Source organism: Falco biarmicus, unplaced genomic scaffold, assembly GCF_023638135.1.
Source record: "Falco biarmicus isolate bFalBia1 unplaced genomic scaffold, bFalBia1.pri scaffold_30, whole genome shotgun sequence".
NCBI classification, from domain to species: domain Eukaryota; kingdom Metazoa; phylum Chordata; class Aves; order Falconiformes; family Falconidae; genus Falco; species Falco biarmicus.
The window spans coordinates 905117-926022 of record NW_026611861.1 but is presented as its reverse complement, the minus strand read 5'-3'; the positions used below and the strand labels follow the sequence as shown (position 1 = coordinate 926022).

The following is a 20906-nucleotide window of genomic DNA, read 5'->3' as shown; positions in this document are numbered from 1 at the left end:
CCCTTCCCCGGGGCCAGGGCTCGCTGCCGCTTCCAGCTGCACAGGATTTGGTCCCGCAGCCTCAGGGTGAGGGCTGGATTTTCGCGAAACGAGGAGGAGCTGCTGGCACCTTCTGTACTGACGGTCGGCTTGATTTCTTGCTGTGCTTTTCATAGATTTTTAATAGCCCGGTGGAGTACAAATTGTAAAGGAAACTTGATACGCAGAGTTTTAGAGTTTGAAGAGAGATTATTCACCCTCCAGCTGTCGTGAGGTTTCACCTCTCCTTCCTGGCAGGACTGATCTTCCAGTTAGAAGTGAAACAAGGTCAAACGGTTAAGAAAAAAGGTTTCCTTCTGTCAGGGCGAATCTAAATCAATCAAATTCCCGGGCACCAAAGTGTGCTGTGTAACAAATGTGAGTGCAAAGGGAAGCACGTAGCTACCGGTAGCAGAAGAGCATGTGCGAGAGAAGTTGTGGGTCTTCTCTCTAAGTTCTAACACCTTGCTCTTTGCGCTGTTCTGCAAATTTGCCTGGATTTTAAGTATGGACAGAAGAGGGAGAGACCGAACATATGCATTTGATTTACTTAATAGAAAATCTTGGCAGAAAGACATGCTTGTGCTGTGTATTCTGTTAGAGTTTGGCTTTTTAAAATACTCATATGTTCTGTCTAATGAAAAGCTGGTAGTATCTCCCATTCACCTAAGAATATATGTTCAAACATAGCTTGAGGTATGCTGCTAATCACGTTAAGAAAAATGTCTAGCTTAATATCAAACTAGCTAAAGTGCAGTCACTGGGGAATATCTCGGTGCTTGTAAACTTTAATTTAAAGAGTGCTATGAGGCTGGATTACCCGATAACCAGAACAATTGAAACAGCAGTATAAACCCTCTTTTTTGAAGGAAGACTGTAGGTCACTTTGAACAGCATAGAATCATAGAATCATTTAGGTTGGAAAAGTCCTTTAAGATCATTGAGTCCAGCCATTAACCCAACACTGCCAAGTCCATCACTAAACTGTGTCCCTGAGCACCACATCTACACCTCTTTGAAATGCCTCCAGGGGTGGTGAGGCCACCCTGAAACTTCCCTGGGCAGCTGGTTCCAGGCCTTGACAACCCTTTCAGTGAAGAATTTTTTCCTAATGTCCAATCTAAACCTCCCCTGGGGCAGCCTGAGGCCTTTTCCTCTTGTCCTATCCCTTGTATCCTTGTTGGATCTGGTAGAAATGATCCCCAAATGGCAGTGTGTAAAGGATTAATTTAAATTCCAGATTCTGGTTGCCTGGCATTAGCAAAAATAAAGCTTTTGTGTTATTTCTCTTAACAGTTAAAAATTAGATGCAGGAAAAATAAAGAGAAACACTAAGTACTGCATTTCCACCCCCCCACCCCCCCCCCCCCATTTACCTTTTGGTAAGACAGAACTAATTTGCTCTCCTATCTGCTGTGCATCCTGGTGCTGAGCTAATCTTTTCTGTGCCCTAGATTGTTATTAGCCTTGCTTGCTTATTACTGAAAGATTTACTTTCTAGGACTCCTTTTAATTCCATTTGGTCCTACACTGCCTTTTGTCTTAAATGTTATTTTTTTGTAGTGTCCTTTGAAAGATTCTTGGCCTTTTCTAACCTGGGACAAATTTATAGTAGCCTGGTCGAGTTTTCCTAATCGTTAATGATCTTCCCGGCAGGATATGTTCTTTGTCTTCTTCCTAACTTGATTCAGGACACATTCTGTTTTGAAGTGCCCTTACCCTTGAGCCATTGTGCTGGGATTTAGTGGATTGACCCAAACTCTAGTAGATTTTTCTTGAGGCTTTTCTGTGTCACTTTGCACAGCACTGGTAAGATACCTGCTGTCAAAGTGCCTGCATTTTAGTAATAACTCCTTGGCGTTGTTAAAGTAAGTATGTTTAAATTTTCCTTTGGCCGACTCATCTGTTTTAATTCCTTAAGTATTCAGATTTGTTCTGAGACACGCGAGGAAAGGAGCACTTGTTCTTTACAGAGGATGAAACAGCAGAAATAAATGTGTAAATAGGCATGACCATTAGGCCATCAGGGGTGTTTCTATGGGTATGCCTGCTATGCCCAGAATGGTGTAAGAACAGTAATCCGCTTTGCAGATTTGGCTGTATGACCATATCACTATGTTTAGAGGTGCAGGCATCAATAGATGCAAGTGTTTTCACAGAATTAAGAAAACCATCTTGTCCATGCAGTCCAGCCATAAATGATGCAGAGAACAACAAATAATAGAAAAAAAAATGTCTTTTCAGAGGCGTATGAGTAAATAGAGTATTCTGTGCTGTCCTGTACACGCATGTGTGTACATGTATTCGTAGCCAGTGAGTTGTGGCTCCTAAGCCTGATTTAAAAACTGAATGAGTTCATTATAATCCCCTCCTCCCCCGCCCTCCCCCCCCCCCCAAAAAAAAAAAAAAAAAATCTCTGAGGAATCAATCTAATCTGCCTTACTAAATGAACATGTGAAAGTGCTTACCAGGGATAAACCTGGGGACTCTACATATTTCTCTCTTTTTCCTCCAACAGAATGAAAACACCTTTGAGACAATAAAGGAGTTGGAAGAGGAGCCAGTGTGTCCCATTCAGTATTCTCTGTGTATCTGCGTGCACCGCTTCCCCTGTTTGGTTTCTGATCGAGACGGGAAGGACAGGGAGGGTGTAAGGACATTGCAACTCTCAGAGAGAAGGTAGGCTTTTGTGCTGGCTTTAGGCAGTTCTGAGCTCTTTGGGGCTTAAATCTCCCCAGGATGGGTGTGATGTTGTCTACTCCAGGGCAAATGGAGAGGAGGAGGGGCGCCTGGAGGGAGGACCCAGGGCGCAGGGGACACCCTGAGCATCAGAAGTTGTTGGAACCAGTGATGACTAGAGCTGTGACCAGGGGGGACCTCTCAGATTTCTCTGCATGTGGTACCCCAGTTGCTGGGACGTACATGAAGCAGAGATTGTGCGGTGTGGTGGGAGGGTGACTTGGTTTGCAAAGGGGGAGCTCAGGCCAAGCCCCTGCAAGGCAGGTAGAACTGCAGATCCTCCCTGTGCTTCGTGTTCACCTTGCCTGTGACAACGTGCCGCAGAGAAGCTGAGCACAGCCCTTTGCTGACGCCCAGCAGCTTGTGCTCCCTGCTGTGCCCCTCTGAAATATTTTGGTTGATCGTCATTTCATGGCGAGCTCTATTGTCCCCACAGCCAGGGCTACTGCAGCAGTAGCAAACCAGGGCTTCTAGTTCCTCCCCGACGCCTGCCTTCCTCCCCCTCTGCATCTCCCCAGCTCTCACAGAGGAGGGGTTGCCAGTGGTGCCTTCTCCAGGCAGGGCACATCTGCAGCTTCCATTGAATACCCTCCTTCCCTTTGAAAGCCCTGCCTCTTTCTGGCGGGTGGGGTTTGCTCATTTCCGTGAGCGCTTTTGCAGGTGGTGGTGACATGGGAAGGAAAGGGACATACAGTGCTGGAGGTAAAGAGCCGCTGCGCGTCTGGTTACACCGTGCTTGTACAGCTGAGGTGGGTACAAATCGGGGGTGGCTTTGCTGGAGAACTTTGCCAGGGCTATAACTGACCGCCTGTTTGGGAGTCCCAGAGCAGCACGTTCGGTAACAGGAGATCGCTGCGCTGCCTGCCCTTGCCGTTGCTGTTGCGCATGCGGCAGTAAACACCTCCTCTGCACAAAACTGAGTCCGGGTAGAGTCCATGGAGACAGTGTTGGTAAGAATCCCAGGTGCTGCAGCAAAGCAGTCTGAGGTCTCAGCTGAGCTGTACTGCTTCAGAAGGGAGATTAGCCATAGATAGGTACGTGCTTTCTTTCTCAGAGAGGGGGAGGATGGTGTGGGATAGTCCTTTGCTCGGTGGTCCTGTGGGCATGTGCACTGGAGAGGAGCCATCACAGGCCACCTCTTCCTGAGCAAGCCACCACTGTGGGAGGCACCGAGATGCTCAGCAGAGGCAGTTTAGGAGCGACAGGGGTGATCTGTCCCGCTGCTTGGAGGTAATCCCCTCCATACAACCCTGAGATGCAACGTACCCAGCTAGAGGGAATCCCAGTAGAGGTGGACAAAAAGATGAACACGTGCAGGTATTGCTCCCCAGCAACATGCGAAAAAATTCATCAGCAGTACATATCCTGGCATGTACCCGTTCATATGGAAGGTGAAGATTTATGGTTTTTAGTGTAAGTGAAAAGTTGTTGGACAGTCTGTTTTGCCTTGGAACGAAACCATACAATTAAATTTCGCGAAGCAACCCGTGTTTCACATCCGTGGACAAGGTGAAATGCCATGTGCATGAGAGCGTTTCTCATCAGCGCGGATCTTTGCTGTCTCTAAAGCAGTGCAGGCTGGGGCTGTGGGTGCTACTGGAGATATGCAGCCCGCCTGCACTGCAGGAAGGTCATTCTGGTCTGACTGTCAGCTGGAGCTGTATGTTGTACAATATTGTACGTGTTGTGCCAAGCTTTCTGCAGGTAAAGAAAAGAAAGCAGCAGTCATGTATTTGACAACAGCAATCATAGGTGATGCTGTGAAGAAATTCAGGGAAAATCTGCGGCGCATGTGATTTTGACTACAACCGAGCTGTAGTTCTGACTTGTCTTGGTCACTTTAATTAGCAATGTGTCATTAATTTAAAAATAACCGGTGCAGTTAAAGAGCATGGGTGTTGGTCAGAAAGGCCTGGTTTCTCATGTGTAAATTCACCAAGTCAGAGGCACTGATGCAAGTGCCTGGATGAATCGGTAAACAGGGCTGGGCTAGCCAGGGCTGGCACAGGCAGCGTGTGCAGCCTGTAGTGGTTTAGGCAATAGCTCTAATTCAGAGTTATGGTGGAGGTGCTGAATGTGCTTGGGTTTGAAAGCACACGGTCTTCGTTAGCTTCAACGGAAACTGCAGGATTCTGCTGTGCAAATCAATGAAACTGTGAGATACAATCCACTGTTCAGGAAAGTCAGAACATGTTTTTAAGGAAGTCTCTGTTGGGAGGTAAAAGCGCTGCTGAAGCGATAGCAGCGATGGAGCGTGTGTAAAAGAGCCTGGGGAGACCCGCAGCCTTCTGGAGCCAGGCAGAGTATTTCCTGTTCACTTGAGCTATTGGTCACGACGGGAAGATGCTTCCTACAAACTGGGGTTTGTTCTAATGGGAATAGGTGACTTGTGAATAAAGAGGGCAGTGGAGGGTTGTCTTTTTTCCCCATTTTTGGAAAACGGAATGCATTATTGTTCCAGTTTAACAATAGGTGGCACTTGGTTCCAGTGCAAGTAGTTATCTCTTCATTGCCATAAAAAGAAATCCATACAATTACATCAGTTCTGATTCTGAATCAAAGAATGAAAATAGCTTCTGGACAGGGTCTTGACTACTAATTCATGTGCTGTGCTATCTGCGTGGTGTGTCTTCATTGCCTTTCACTAAAATTCCTCTTTCCTGTGAAACCAGTTGTGTTTGTGGGTTTGGGATCTTTTTTTCTTTCCTCTCCTTGTTCGCAGATCCACTTGATTTTTTTCTGGTGGTGTTACAACGAACATTGTGCAGTCCTCCTAACGCTTTGTCCATCAGTAATGTTTTCACTTTTTTCTTGTTCCTGTTTTAAGAGACACTATTGTTTTCTTTCTAAGGGCTGTATTTTTGTTATGTCTTGCATCATGAGTGAATTCAAAGTACTTTCAATGGCATAATACACTTTGTAGTGTAATTTTGTGAAAATGCTTCTGTATGAATTGCAAAAAAGATCATTTTATATTATTTCAGGGGTAAACCCTGAATTAATCAATCTTGGATGTGGTGTTTCTGTCTTCTAGAAATACGTGAAGCTTAACTTTGTTTTTATAGGTTAAGAAGGAAAAAAGCAAACAAAGATGTTCAAAAGTGCAGGCGGTGGCAAAACAGGAGTGTGTGGATAAATTAAATAACATCACTAATTGGCAAATGAAACAAAAGATTACTGTAAGGAAGAATGACTGTTTGAAAATGGAGAGTGAAAACACGATAGAAGAAAAAGACAAAAGGAGTTTTTCATCTGGGGAGAGCTCAAAATTGATTAAAGTGCCAATGAAAGGGTAAGCTAAGGAAATAATCTCTAGCTCTTATTTGTAGTGCTATGTAAGTGTCTTAGGTTTTCTGATACTGTGGTAGTTGAAGTAGTTTCCTCAGTGGTGAAAGCCATAGTGAGTAGTCCACTGCTTCTCAAAAAATGAAGAAAAATTCTTTTTTGACAAAATGAAGCGCACGATGGAGGTTCAAATTTATTGCCTGCTCTAAAAAAAGAAAAGGGGAAACCAAAAGAAAACCCCCACCTAAATTCCTGTGATTTCCATGTCAACACTGAGGTAAAATGCATCTTCAAAACCAGAACTGAAGACTAGAAAAAGCAGTTATTTTTGTAGGAAAAGGCCACCTAGAAAAGAAAAGTAGGAACTTGGGGTTTGCTACTCCTCCCTTTTCTAGGTGATTTTAGTGATCTCCGTGCAGTTGGTGTTTTCCTTTTCATTAAGTTAATATGCCCTTTGTCAGGAGAGGGGAAAAGATGATATTACCAAACCAATCTCAAAAGTCTAAAGAAGGCACACGTATTTTTATGCAGACCTAAGCAGGAGCTTTTTCTGTCTGTCCTTCAAAGGAATCTCTGCTCTAGGTGCTTTCTGTACCGTGGCTATTGGATATAGTCCAGCTTAACCTGGATCTAGCTCAGATTCCACGTGTCCCCCTCACTCCTAGGGGAAGGGTTTTAAATACTTGGGCATATTCCACGATCTTTACAGTCAAGTCTGTGATTTTATCATAGATATTTTTTGTCTCGGTTGTTTCTGGACATCATCTTAAGTATGTCTGTTTCACAGAAATATTTTTTATAAACCTATTCACTTGGTGATTTTTTTTCTTTCTTTCTGTGTAATGCAGTAAAATTGCCCTGAATGCCAAAGGTGCAAAGAAAAGTAAAAGACAGCCTTCAAAGCAGAAGGCTCATCAGCAGATGAGCTCTTCCAGTGGCAATCATGGTCAAGTACCGGATGAGAGCACTTCCAGTGAAACATCTGAGGATGAAGGAAGGTATGCCTATAAGGAATGTTGAAAATAAAACTTACTTAATGACAAAAATTGGCCTGAGAGCTAGAGGCTAGTTTGGGTTTTTGTTGTGTGTTTAGGTTTTTTGTAAACCTGACGCCTATGAAGATTCTTGTTCTTTCATGTGACCACCTGATGTTCTTTCTTGTTCTTTCTTGTTCTTTCCTGTGACTACCTGATGCGCTTTGTGTTGACAAACACTTCACTTTTGTTTAGAGTGCTTTTGAACATGCTGGCCAAGTCAACAATGAGGTCACGTGCACAAATTCTGATTAATTACATGAGTGTGTGCACAGGCATAGAAGTATTTCATGTGTTTAAAAAGGGTGAGGTATCTCAGTTTTTTTCACTGCAGGTACCTCAGGATTTTTTGCCCTGCTCCCCGCTCCACCTTTTCTCTTGCAGCTGTTCCCTCCTGACTTCTTGCCCACCCTGAACTTACTTGTGTGGGTTGTGGCAAAGTGCGAAAGAGAAGTTGTTGACACTGTTCAGCCCTAGCTAAAAATCTGGTGTGTTAGCAACACTGTTTTGGTCAGAAATCTAACGCACAGCCCTGTGTGGGCTGCTGTGAAGAAAATAAACTGCATCCCAGCCAGACCCAGGACACCAGAGAATCCAAAATTACAGTTCTTTGACCTGTAGGAGAAGGATTCTCAGTACTGAAGGGAGCTGAACCCCTGGTATTAAAGAGGGAATGCACGTAACCGTATAGCTCCATGTCTGTAGCTGTAAGATTTCTGTCACTTTGCGTGAAGTTTAGGGAACAGTTATTTCAACTGTTTGCTTAATATCTTGCGGAAAAATTAGCCTTCCAGTAGACATTAATAGCACACAATAATTGTTTCAGTCTTGAACTATATCTAGCAAAGTTACTATGCCAGATTTTAGTTTAATTCAGTTCTGCAATTAAGTTTTCAAAGCTACGGTAGGTATTATTCATAATGCAAAGTAAGCATTTCAGTACTGAAATATATTTCTGTTTTCTAGACCTGCAGCAACAACCAGGAGTGAAAGGAACGAGGTACTGTAAAACTAGTTTCTTGGTAAACAGTCTCTATCAGCTTTTAATCACTTCGATGGGAGCAGTGTTTATGTAGTGATCAACCAGATGTACAAATTGCTGCTGGTACGCAGCTTTATTGTATTTGAGACAAATCTGTGGGCTGTGAAGGAGAGAATGAATCATTCCTGCATTTGTAATGGTCTGTAATACTAGACAGTGGAATTACAGAAAGTACTGTATTTTTTGTAGGTCAGCATACCAATGGAAGTAACTGATGGCCCTGGTTTAACTCACTCATCTGACCCAACTTCAGAGGATGTCCGGTTAGAAGCTTCAGCCTACAAGGAGACTATGCTGCTGTTGGAAGAGCTTAGCGTGGTTCATACGGGTATGTTTTCAAGTCTCTGTCTTCAGCTGTTACAAGTTCCCCTTAAAACATGATTTCTTTGTAGGCACTCCTAAGTATTTTAATTTCATATTTTGATATAGTATCTCTTTGTGACTAGAGATCCCCCTCAAAAGCTGTGAAACTGTCACCTAACCTGAGATGTTGCCTGCATTACCAGCCGATGTGCCTTACGTTATCATTGGTTCTCTGTCTAGTCAGAGCTGGAGAAGCAGTTTCTTGCAAAGTACAGTTCAGCTCCTTCTAATGCGGTCATCAAAAGTCAGCAAGAGCTTTTTCTTCTTTATATCCCCTTGATGTGGTTTAAGCCCAGCCACACCTAAACACCTAAGCACCACACAGCCACTCACTTGTTCCACCCCAGTGGGGTGGGGGAGAGCATCGGAAAGGGAAAAGTGAGAAAACTCATGGGTCGGCACGAAAACAGTTTAATAGCAAAAGCCACGCACGCAAGCAAAGCAAAGCAAGGAATTCATCCAGCACGTCCCATGGGCAGGCGGGTGTTCAGCCATCTCCAGGACAGCAGGGCTCCGTCACGCATAACAAATACTTGGGAAGACAAAGTGCCATCACTCTGGATGTCCCTCCCTTCCTTCGTCCTCCCCCAGCTTTATATGCTGAGCATGATGCCGCGTGGCATGGCACATCCCTTGGGTCAGCTGGGGTCAGCTGTCCCAGCCGTGTCCCGGCCCGGCTCCTTGCGTACCCCCAGCCTGCTCGCTGGTGGGGTGGGGTGAGGAGCAGAAAAGGCCTTGGCTCTGTGTGGGCGCTGCTGGGCCATAACGAACACACCCCCGTGCTACCAACCCTGTTTGCGGCACAACTGTAAAACATGGCCCCGTACCAGCGACTGCGAAGAAAATTAACACTATCCCAGCCACAACCAGCACACCCCTCAACAGCTAATGACAAAGAGTACAGCAAAATAATGGCTTTGCTTAAAAATAATAAGTACATGTATATAACAAATTTCAACTGTCATAAGATGCTTGCATATGTGCACAAGGCATTATATAAACATAAGCATCACTTACTAGGGCTCTTAAACTATGCTAAAATTTCATTAGGCAAGTGTTAACCTTGGCCGAAGGCCAAACTCCCCCCCCAGTGCTGCCACTGCCCCTCCTTGACAAAACGGGGCGAAAAAGCTTGTGGGTCAGTGTGAAGGCAGGGCTGTCACTTCCCAGTGACTGTCACTGGCAAAACAGACTCCACCGATTAAAATACATTTGGATAGTGAGAAACAAAGACCCCAAACCTGAGAAGGACACGTCGGCACCCCCCCTGCTCAAGCTCTGCTGCGCTCCTTCCCTGCCACCTCCCCAGGCAGCGCGGGGAGGCTGCGGTCGGCAGTCGGGACGTAGCAGTTTCTCTGCTGCTCCTTCCTCGTCCCTTTTCCCTGCTCCAGTGTGAGTCCTCCCCCAGGCTGCAGTCCTTTGGGGAAAATCTCCTCCAGCCTGGGCCCTCCATGGGTCGCAGGTCCTTCGGGAAGGATCCGCCTGCTCTGGCACGGGGTCCTCCGCAGCACTGCGCTGTGGGTATCTGCTCCAGCATGGTTCTCTCCGGGGCTGCAGGGGAATCTCTGCTCTGGCACCTGGAGCAGCACCTCTCCCTCCTCCTTCGCTGACCTGGGTGTTCGTTTGCGGGGCTGGTTTTCACATGCTTTTCCCCTTCTCTGCCCGTGTGGTGGTTTCGCCCTTTCCTACGTTTGTTTTTCCTGAGGAGCTGCCAGCACGGCTGAGAGGCTCAGCTGTGCCCTGCGGTGGGTCCATCGAAACCGTCCATGGCCAGCACGGGGCGACCCCTGGCTTCTTCTCACAGGGACCTTCCCACTAACCTGCCACCTGCACCTAATACAGCAAAGCACTGAACAGCTTATACATTGGGCAGTATTTGTGCAGCTTTGTGTCTTTTCTGTCTCAAAACAGGTTCTGCTACTTTGTTGAAAATGCAAAACATGCTTCTTGAATATGAACAGAGAATAGAACGTCAGAAAAATCGGAATAAAGCGCTCTCAAGAGAAGTAAGGAAATTGGAAGATGAAAGGGAGGAGTCACAGTTCAGAGCGGAGAAGACTCAAGATTTGAAATCCGTGTTGGCTCACCAAGAAGCGGAATGGAAAAGGGGTATCCAGAGCCTTAAGTATGTAAATTGTGGTCTGATAATGTATTATCTTGTCAGTGGTTTTGTTCCGAAAGACACTGATGGTGCAGGCAACAGGATGAGAAGTTTCCAGTCTTTTGGGTTTGGGTTTTTTGAATCCCGTGGGCCAGTTATGCTATGAAGTACATAATGTGAGAGGGGAAAAACGTCCGGATACCAGCTCCATGTACAGTCTTCTGGATGTTGTTCTATCTTTGTTTTCTAGCAAGAAAAGAGCAAGAGAGTGTGTACGGGGAAATCAGATTTATAAGAGAGATCTGAGAGATGGTTGGGTGTGGGTTTTTTTTTCGTTTTGTCCTCGCAGCTTCAGTTGGCCTATAATACTAGGATTTCTGGTAACTCCACCCAGTGCAAGTCAAACCAGAGCTTAGAGCATTTGTTTGCTTACCTGTTTGTTTGTTGGAAAGGTCAAGTTTGGGATTGCCCCTTTCCCCACACTCCTGAGCTAGACCCGGAGGTGTGAGGTTTCTCATCGCTGTTGACATCACATCAGACAGGGGTGGCCAGCAGGCACCGTAGGCAGTTGAGCAAGGACAGCTGCAGAGCCCTGGCCTGGGAGGGGAGATCTCCTCGTGGTGATCCCCGGTGGGATGGCGTGGCTGGGGAGCTGGCCCAGCAGGGCCAGGCGGCCCAGGCAGAGCGCGAGCTCAGCAGGAGCCACCGTGAGCTGGCAGCTGGGGCGGCCCGCAGCGGCCTGGGCTGTCTGGGGGGCAGCAGTGCCAGGGCACTGGGGGCAGTGAGTGCCCACCCCTCCTCAGGGCTTGCTGAGCTGTGTCTCGAGCCCGGGGTCCGGTTTTTGGCCGCCCAGCCCAGGAGATCTTGCCCAGCCCGTGTGAGGTCGGCAGGGAGATGCCGGGCTGGCGCGGGGGGCAGGAGCACCAGCCCTGTGAGGGGAGGCTGCGGGAGCTGGGCCTGGGGGAGTTGGGCCTCCCAGCGCGGGGGAGGGGAGTACGAGGAAGACGAGGCCGGTCCCAGCTTGGCCTGGGTTTGACTTCAGCAGGTGTTCAAAATCCTCAAGCATCTGTCAAGTATAAAGAAGTAGTATTTTCATTCTAGAGTGAATTCTCCAAGCAGCGTTAATTTGTACTTTCGAAAGTTACACTTTTTATGAAATTAAACTAGAAGTTATATGTAAAGCTTTTTCCTTGCAATATACGCCATTCAAATACAAACGTTTGTCAGTCTTTCAAGTAATTTTAGTGGTGGTTGATTCTTGTTTTGCAGAATTTCTAAAGCAGGCTTTCAATTGGCAGTTCTTCCCTTACGCTGACACTTGATTTTTTAAATTTTTTTTTTTGTTCACTGTTGCGAGTATATGGGAAAAAATAGTCAAAATAATGATCAAACACAAAGCTGCTTGCTTGTTTGGGTACCGTGGGCACACCATGGACCGTTTTTTACCATGTCAGTGCTTATTGCTGATTGTTTCAGTTGGTAAAGAAGCTGACCTTCCATAAGGCTTTCCTTGTAAGTCAGCTTCAAAATGAAATTGCTGTAGTTTCTCCCAGAGGTAGATCCGACTGGGGTTTAAAACTGTTTTTAATCGTATTCAGCTTAAACCCCATGCATTTCTGAATCTGGTTTTGAACACTGACATCCTTCTGGAGTAAACAGAAGCTGCTTGTTCTGCCTGTGGTCAGCAGTTGTTTTAGACTTACAGAAGGCTTGCTGAAAAATTGTTGGGTCTGCCATAGGTAAGTGGCGTGCTGATTCACCAGTATTGCTTCTGGTCACTGAATCCGTAATGTGTAGGCAATGCTCAGTATACTAAGAAAATGTATACTAACCATAGTAAAAGTTTACGATGCTTTGATCTGATGAGACAACAAACTCCTTTTTCAGCAAAATGGCTGTAATATGAAGATGGATTTTTTTAATTTTATTATAGAAGTGTGCACACTGGTGTGTGTTTCCCTATACAAACTTACAAATAACTGATAAATCACTCAAAGTTTTTTTTTCTGTATCTTGTACAACTGATACCATGCACAATGGCATGAAGTTAGAATTCTTTAAAAAGTTGAAAAGTACAGTAAAAATATGAACTCTGAAAACGTTTAACATTTTTTATGGTTTGAGTTGTCTCTGCAAGTTCATCATGTGGAATATCTACTTTTATATCAGTGCTTTTGTTTCTCAAATACTCCGTTAAATCCCAGATCTTCTTTGAAACAAGAAGAAGAAAAGAGGCTCAGAGTAGAAGTGCTGTGTGAGAAAAGGAGAGAAGACCTCCGAAGGAAAGAAGATCAATGTTGTAAAGAGATGGAGGAGAAACAGAAACTTGAGTTACAGTCTAGGAATTTAGAAATGGAGTTAAGAACACTGAGAAGGCTCTTGAAACAGGTCTATTAAATAATGAATTAAACTCTTTGTCTTATTTTCTGCTTCTTTTCAATTGTATTCCAGTATGCCTAGAGAAGGAGGCGCTTTGTTCACGGAAGAGGCGTTGGATAACAGTTGTCAAATTTTGAGAACAGTAGAGTACAGTTGGTTCACAATTGGGTGGTTGTTTTTTTTTTTTTTTGCTTTGCAGTTTATTATTCCCTTTTTCCTTTTTCAAAATTTAGGTTTCATTTGTATTTCAGGCAAAGCCTGACCTTTTTTTGAATTACTACAAAACATCCTGTATTTCGCCTTCTTAAATTTTCATAAGAAAATTTAAATTTATTTATTTATAGGTGGATTATCATAACGGTGGGGAATCAAAAATGTTTTCAAGTATGCAAGGGAGAATGGGAAGATGTATTGCTAGCTCTGTTTTTTCTTAAGATGCAAGCAGTTTTATTGTATTACTGCAGGTTGAAGAGGAACGTGATGAAACACAGAGACAGCGCTCTCAGGAAAAGAGGGCCAGAGCCCTTCAAGAAGGAATTTTGAACAACCACCTTGGGAGACAAAAGGAACTAGAAGAAGAGACAAGAAGATCTATCGGAAAAAAATCAGAGGTAAGCAGATTTTTTTTCTAATAAATTACATTTCACCATGTTTGTTTTAAAGTCATAATAAATCTTACATAACTTTTTCTGTTTCTTGATGTTTATTTACTGTTTACCAGTGTAACTTATCTGGGTAAATACCTTTCTTGTTTTCTCCTATGTCTAAAAGTTCTGGAAAGCAGCATCACTCCTGTATGTACCTGAATTACTTGTGCAAGTCGGAAGCTAATAGAAGACACTATTTACCCCGTTTCTTAACCTATCTGTTATTTTCCATTTCATAGACATTTTGTCATCGCTTTTTAGGCTTTCTAGCAGTGAAACACCTAGCTACCTATGGCAAGGTTGACCAGGAAGAAAGTTGTTTGACAGTGTTTGTGTTTCCATTGCTTTTATTTTTTAATTAGTTATTCCCTTATTGAACTTACTTCAAGTATGCCTTTCTTTGCCACCTCCGCATAACTAAAATTTTATGATCGACTCTCAGCAATGAATTCAACTCTCTGTAAGAGTTAGAGTAACTGGAGGAGAAAAAGCAATCATAAACACTGTATTAAAAAAGATCTTGAAAAGAGTTTACTGAATTTCCTAAAGAATGTGCAGTGCCTTGAAGCCTTTTTGTTCTTGGCTGTGCTGCCCAATAAATGTAGGGTGAATGTGTTTAAGTGGGAAAAAGTTATACATACAATAAAGAGGAAATATACAGGACTATTGCATTCCGGGGGTGATTGAGTCTTATAGCTAACTTTCAGTAATACAAAAGGATAAGTGTTCAGAAGACATTTGAGAAGGAAAATACCCTTTCTGGCCTTGTTTTTACCAGATCTGTAGCACAACTAATTCAACCTTAAAGGCAGTATTATAAAGGCATGCACATACAAGAAAGCGCTGTCATTTTAAAAGCTTTGGTTGCTGGTTTAAGGGGGGAAAAAACCGTAACTGTATATTTGGGATGTTCATTTAGGTTTTAAGGCTATGTTGCACTTCCGTTGGGTACGTACGTTGTACATGTGCATGGGTTCACAGAGTAGCTTATTGCCTGAAACTTCATCTTCGAAGTCATGCTTCGGTACTAGAAATGTTAAAATGCAGTTTACTGCTGCAGGTTTTTTGTAGATTCATTTCCCAATTGGCTCTTTATTCATTTTCCCTGTCATTCAGGAATCCAGCACTGATAGAGAACAGGATCTGTTGTACAAGAATCAGTTACTACAAGATGAGATTGCTATGCTAAGGCTAGAACTCACTCAAGTAAGACTTAGGCACCAGGAGGAACAAGGAAAATATTTAAAGGAAAATGAGACCTTGAAAGAAAAAAATGAAGCTCTCAAAAAGGAACTTAAACTGCACAAGGAAGCATTAAGACAAATGTTTTTTCAGTTCAACGCAGAGCTGGACTTAGTAAAGAGAGAATCTGCAGTGCTGACTTCCAAACTTGAGCAGACAAACAAAAGCAAAGACAGACTAGAGACAGAAATTGAATCATTGCGTTCCTCCCTGAACGCTGCAGTTCAAGAACTTGAACTTCATTTGTCATCAGAAAGCAATGCTGAACGAAGATTTCCCAGAGAACGTGATGAATGCCTTTGCTTGCAAGTCGAGCTCCATCGTGACCTCTCTGACGTGCAAGAAACCAACAAGAGCTTGTCTCTGCAGCTGTGTAAAGCTAAAAGCAAAGCTAATAGGCTAGAAAATGAGCTTCACCAGTTGAAGCAAATGCTCAGAGAAAAAGCTTTGCTTTTAGAAATGACAAAAAAGAATTAAGTCAAGGCCAGTGTCGGGCAAAGGAATGTGATCATGCTCGACAACTTGAGAAAGATCCAGTAAGCAAACTTGTAATAAAACAGGAGTCCCTGCAGGAGCGATTGGCCCAGCTCCAGAGTGAAAACCTTCTTACTCCATCAGCAATGGGAAGAGATGCAGAACAAGAGGATCATGAAAGAAAAAATAGCGGATTATGGGCAGGAGCGTTTTAATGACATTTTCAACAAACTTAGAGCTGATACAGAAAAGCAAGTTTATCTAACAGAAGAGCGAAACAAGGATTTAAATGCCAAGCGTACTGATTTAAGGGAACAAGTCTTTAAATACGAGACTGATGTAGTAGAAAGACAGGTAAAGTATATGCGTAGAAAGAACAATTTAAAGTTTGTCCGTTCTTGAAATTAGTTTGTTCCTCCAATGTATCCGGTGTAAGTTACATGCATGGGACCAAAGAATACTCATTTGTTCTGGTTTGTTATGTTTCCCTCGGAATTGCGGAAAGTTTTGGCAACGGGGATATTAGTCCTCAGATCTAAGCAGAGAACAGAAAAAAGGTATCCAAGTCTAAGCTTTGATCAAGAAAGGTGATTCTTCTCTAGAACTTTTTTCCATCTATTTTCCTTAGTCCATGTTATGCCCTATAGAATAGTCTAAAGTATTTGATGGTTTTGATGTAAGTATTGCACAGATGACATGAATGAGAGTGGTATAAAAGGAGGAACCATCCAATACACGAGGGCTGAGAAATGAAGATACAGAGAAGTGAAGTGGTTGGGGATAGATTTATATGAAGCTTCTATAGAGGGGAAAAAAGAGGTTCTCTGTAAGCTGCTATCAAGATTGAAGAGTATTAGTAATGTCCAGCTGTTGATTTCTGTATGTGTTTTGAGGGTTCTGAGGGGCCTGCCTGTTCCTCAAAGTTCATGTCAGACGGTGACCTTAAGCTTTCTCTTCTATGATGTGTAGCCACACTCCAGCAGTACTGTCAATCATTGTAAACTGTGACTTGCTTTGTATTCTTACTACCAAAATAATGGGTTCCTTTTGAAGATCATGTGAGAGAGTGTGTGTGTGTTATATGTATATAGCTATATATATATAATGAGCTATCCAGATTTTTGTAAACCTAATCTATCAGTATTTCTAAAACGAGCTGAGTAAGAAGACTACAAGAGGATGTGATTCAACATACCCTTAAAGTGTATCTCAAAGGAGCTTTCAGATATTTGTATTCATTTAATTGTATTTGTATAGTGAAGAAACAGAAGAAAGAACAATCTAACACAAAGTCCTGCCTTCAGTCACCGGAGTAATATTTGCAGTCAAACTGTGGCTCTTAGATCACAACAGATTTCTTTGGGTTTTGTTAGAAAAAAATACCCGATTGCAGTGTGTTCCTGTGTATTGTTCAAGGAAGAACAATACCTGAGCCTTTTTTATGTGTTAGGAAACAGGAATCCTCATGAACAGCTGCTGATAGTCAAAGGTGCTCAGCTGAGAAAGATGACGAGAGGTCATCATCTGTGCAGATGCCTGCTGGTGGCAGGCAAAATTTCATACTTTTGGGTTCAATCTAGACAGGTCTAACCGTATAACAAAATAAGTTAAAGGCGTATTTCATGTTCTTAGAACTTTCTTCATGCTAATTTAACTGTTTCGTTAGGGCATGTTTGGACAACTGCAGCAGGAGCTTGCTGCTGCACTTAAAAAGCAATCTATGCCAGAAGCTTCACTTGAAGTTACTACGCGCTACCACAGTGACCTGGAGAGAGACAAGCTGCGCTTGCAAAAGGAGTTGGAAAAAAAGGTGAAAACTAAGGTAGTTAATGTCTGTAACTATATGAATAAATCTGAGCGTAGCTGTTGAAAGCAGGAGCGAATGTTGTCCTTTTGCACCACCTTTTGCAGTGTTCTTACGAAAACTGAAGTATAGAGGGAACCAGAGGAGCTTTGCAGGAAAGCTGTAGGGTGATTCTGTGTGTGTGTGCATGTCATCTTATCCCCCAAAGTTGTAACCTCATCCTGTCGCTTCTAGAGTATTCCTTCTTCCCACCAGCTCCAGCTGCTGTTCTTGGTTATGGTTCCTAAGGTGTGTTTTACACTCCACACCAACCTTGGCCATAGGTCTTGGATGGGTGGAGGAGAGCTTAGGCCTGTTTCTGTGTAAGTTACTGCATTCTCCTGCGCTCTTGTCTTTTCCGGCCACCTTACTTTTTCTTCTGCCACTGTTGCTTTCACAGACGCAGAAGCAGAACATGCTGGCTCTGACATCCAAGGACTTGCACAGCACGTGGGAGGAGCACTTGAAGTCAAGATCCCACCTTGAAGAGCGCGTTGCTCAGCTGGACGAGGAGAAGGCTGAACTGTTGCAACAGGTGAGCCCAGAAAATTCTCCGGGCACCGAGCCAATACCCAGGAGAACCACATGCACCTTCTGGTCAGGTTCTTACATATCATTGTTTTCTGTTATCCCTGCCATTCAGGCTGCGAGTACCTTATCGTTTGGGGGTCATGGAGGAAGCAAATAAAAGCTAGATGGGTATCCTTGTGTAAGTTCTGGAGTGGCTCTGTTGGGAAGAGTTCCCAGTGTGGTTTGCTATCAGTTGAGCACATCGAGCAAGGCCACAGTTCCCAGTTCTTCCTTGGATTTTGTGTGGTCATCTTCTGACCCCTTGGTTTCTGGGCAGGTTTAAAATGCTTGATGTTTCCAGTGCGTGTGTGGAGGAGCTGCTGTATGTTTTCAGCGTAGCGGGAGCTTAAAAGCCTTGCCGAAAAACATACTGAAGGAATGCTGGGTAAATGAACGACTGCTTGGGAAACAAGCAGCGCCTGCCAGTTGCCAAGGGACAGCCTTCCCCTTTTCTCCTTTTCTGTAGAGGGAAAATGGAAGTACAAAGTCAAAACAGCTGCCAGCTCTCCTCTGGTGTGGCTGAGAAAACACCAAGAGGAGGAAAACCAGCATGTGGCTAAGTAAATGGCCACACAGAAGAGGTGGAGGTAATGGCCGAGGGGAATAAAATGTTGAAGAACTCCAAAAGATCAGATTCCTCCACAAGCCCCTGCCTGCTGGTTGCTGGAAGATCCCATGAAAGCTTTGGATGGATCCATGTTCTCCCATGAAGTGCATACCTACGTAATCCCTGCTATGAGCAGAGGCACTGCCAAAAGTGTTCTCCAGCATCTTTTCCACCTGTTATGTCTAGAAGAGGATGGCCTTTGCTTCAGCGAGGGCATCTGTTTCTGTAGTTACGTATTAGTCTGTTTGATGTGAAACCTGAAGGGATGGAATATCCTCAGGAATTCCGTCCCATGGCATTCTGTGGAACGTGGCTAAAGGATAGAGACGTCCGGCAGCTTCTCTGTGGAGAGCGCTAGATGCACAGACTGTACGTAGGTATTTTTCCTGTGCTCTGTGTGTGTGATAAACCTTTCTTTTCTCTTTTGAAAGTGCGAGAGTGAAAGAAAGGAAGTGAAGAAGCTGGTAGAGTTGAAACGCCCAGCTGAACTACGTCTGGCCCAAGAAATGAAAAGAAACCTCGATCTGCAGAAAGACTGTAAGAGGGACGGCTTTTTAGCGTGGTGAAGAGGTATCCGTGCGTAGAAGTCATGTTTTATTAAACTTTAGTGTAAAAATAGGTGTACCTAACTGTGAGCAGATGCCGGCCTCGTGTTAGTTCTTGCAAGGTACTTCTGTACACCAGCCCCTAGTTTTCACTAGCTGCCAAAACAACTGCAGGTGCAGGTTGCCCTGCAGTTCTCCTGGGAAAAAGGGAGTCTTTCATTCCTCTTTTCAGGTGAAATCTGGACTCTCCAAGTGTATGTGGCACAGGAATACTGGTTTTTCCTGGTAATTCCTAGTGTGTCAAGCACGTTAAAGATGAAGCAAGCTGTGTCTGTGCTGTTTACATGAGAGTATGTGAAAAAGTCCAGTTTTGTTCCTTTGCTTCATTGTTTTCATGACTAGTTTGCTGTGCAGGTTGAAGAGGCTGCTGAGCAGAGCTACGAAGGAACTAAGGGTGTATGAGGAGAGAGGGGGACTGTCCCAGCTTAATTTGCAGGGAGAAGTGAAGAACAGGTATTCTGAAGTGGTCAATGAAATTGGCAGATTAAGAACAAAGGTGAGCTTTGCTTTGTTTGGGTTATTGTGGTGTTTTTTCTTGTGAAACCTTTGTTCTTTCTTTATACTTCTTTTCATATTGTTGACTTTTTTTCTTGGCTGTATTTCTGAAATTATTTGGCTGTTTTTTGATGTTCCTTCTATGGTCACAGTAGTAGGCGACTGTAATACTGATGTAGCTCTTAGGGGTAAAGATGGAAGTGTTACGTACACAGCAGTATCTGCGAGGGCACATCAGGGGTAGGCTGTCCTGCAGAGGAAGGGCAAAGCAAGAGCCACAGCAAGGCTGGCAGGGTCTGTGACCACACAGGCCAGGGATCAGCCCCACAGGCCCTCACCAAGAAGAGCAGAAGAGTTCTGGGGACAGTTCTGGGGACAGTAAGCAGAGTCCTCCAAGAGTGCAGATCACCAGGCCGGTCCATAGGGATGGGCAGGTCTGCAGTCCTACTGGGCCGTCACGTCCATGGGTGAGGGTCAGGGCTGAGAGCAGTGAAGGCCCAGCACAGGCCTGGCTGCAGCTTGAGGCCGTGGCAGCATCGTCGGGCTCCGACGGATGCATTCCCTCTCGGAAGAGAGGGGAGTAACGCCACCATCACTCGGAACAGCTCTGTGCAGTTGGCCTTGCCCAAGGTCACCCCCTGAAGCCTGTCTCGGGCACGAGTTGAGCAGGAGGCAGGTGGGGGTTTGCTTTTCGGAATGGTGTCTTTGCTTCCCAGGGCACAATGCAGTGTGAGGTGGTGCGGAAGAAACCCTGTAACTTGTTGCTTACTAGTAGCTGACTCAGTCCGTCTTTCCCTTGTCATGGAGGCCCAGAAGTAGAGTTCCCAGAAGTGCTTCTGAGGTTGCTCTGGGTGATAGATTCTAGTTTTTAATTTTGCATCCTTTCTGTCTAATAATAAACAAACAGTTCCTGTTGTGCCCTTAACACTATATCCACAGGACCCATCAGCACTCCCTTATCTTCCAAGCCTGAAACTGAATTTCAGCCCAGGCAGCTACCAAAGTCCCTACCAACTAAAACTGGGTAATCACGGGGGGGTTTAATACCATTCTGAAACATTTGACATTGCACAGGAACTGTAGGGTCTCCTGGTCTTGGCTGGGGAATGACCTGTAAAAAACCCAAGTTTTTGTGGCTGAGCATGCGTGCACTTGAAAAAGGACTAGAGAAGAAATACTTCCTCCTGGAAAGAGCACAGAGATGGATTGTGTTTACTCTGTATTGCCACCTTGTAAATAAATTCCTGCCTTTCTTCTAATGTTTGGAAGAAAACAAATGCACCCAATTAAAAAATGCATTTTGCTCTCCATTCCCCCATTAAATGGTCAGACTGATTACAGAGGTGCTCTTGAAATGGCTGCTGCTCATAGCCATTTCCCAAAACTCATAGAATTCAGGTTTTGCAGCCTGAATTTACTTGGCTGTGTTTTCAACAAAAGTCTTTTTTCTGTCTTTTTAAAA

The 20906-nt window shown here is 44.3% G+C and overlaps 1 protein-coding gene across 1 annotated transcript; it reads left to right on the top strand.

The window, feature by feature from the left end:
* Window positions 1-6985: 6985 nt before the first annotated feature.
* On the top strand, window positions 6986-20223 carry LOC130143462 (ankyrin repeat domain-containing protein 26-like). Its single transcript, XM_056326148.1, has 10 exons — window positions 6986-7040; window positions 8372-8446; window positions 14528-14556; window positions 14725-14814; window positions 15074-15223; window positions 16991-17146; window positions 17568-17702; window positions 18776-18889; window positions 19305-19445; window positions 20161-20223. Exons 1-10 carry the CDS (start codon window positions 6986-6988, stop codon window positions 20221-20223), a joined length of 1008 nt encoding a protein of 335 aa, XP_056182123.1.
* Window positions 20224-20906: the final 683 nt, after the last annotated feature.

Coding starts and splice junctions, on each gene's coding strand:
- LOC130143462 (XM_056326148.1), top strand. CDS start 6,986: ATGGTCAAGTACCGGATGAGAGCACTTCCAGTGAAACATCTGAGGATG. Junction 15,224..16,990: donor GAGCTTGTCTCTGCAGCTGT/GTAAAGCTAAAA, acceptor CTGTTTCGTTAG/GGCATGTTTGGACAACTGCA. Junction 17,147..17,567: donor AAAAAAAGGTGAAAACTAAG/GTAGTTAATGTC, acceptor TTGCTTTCACAG/ACGCAGAAGCAGAACATGCT.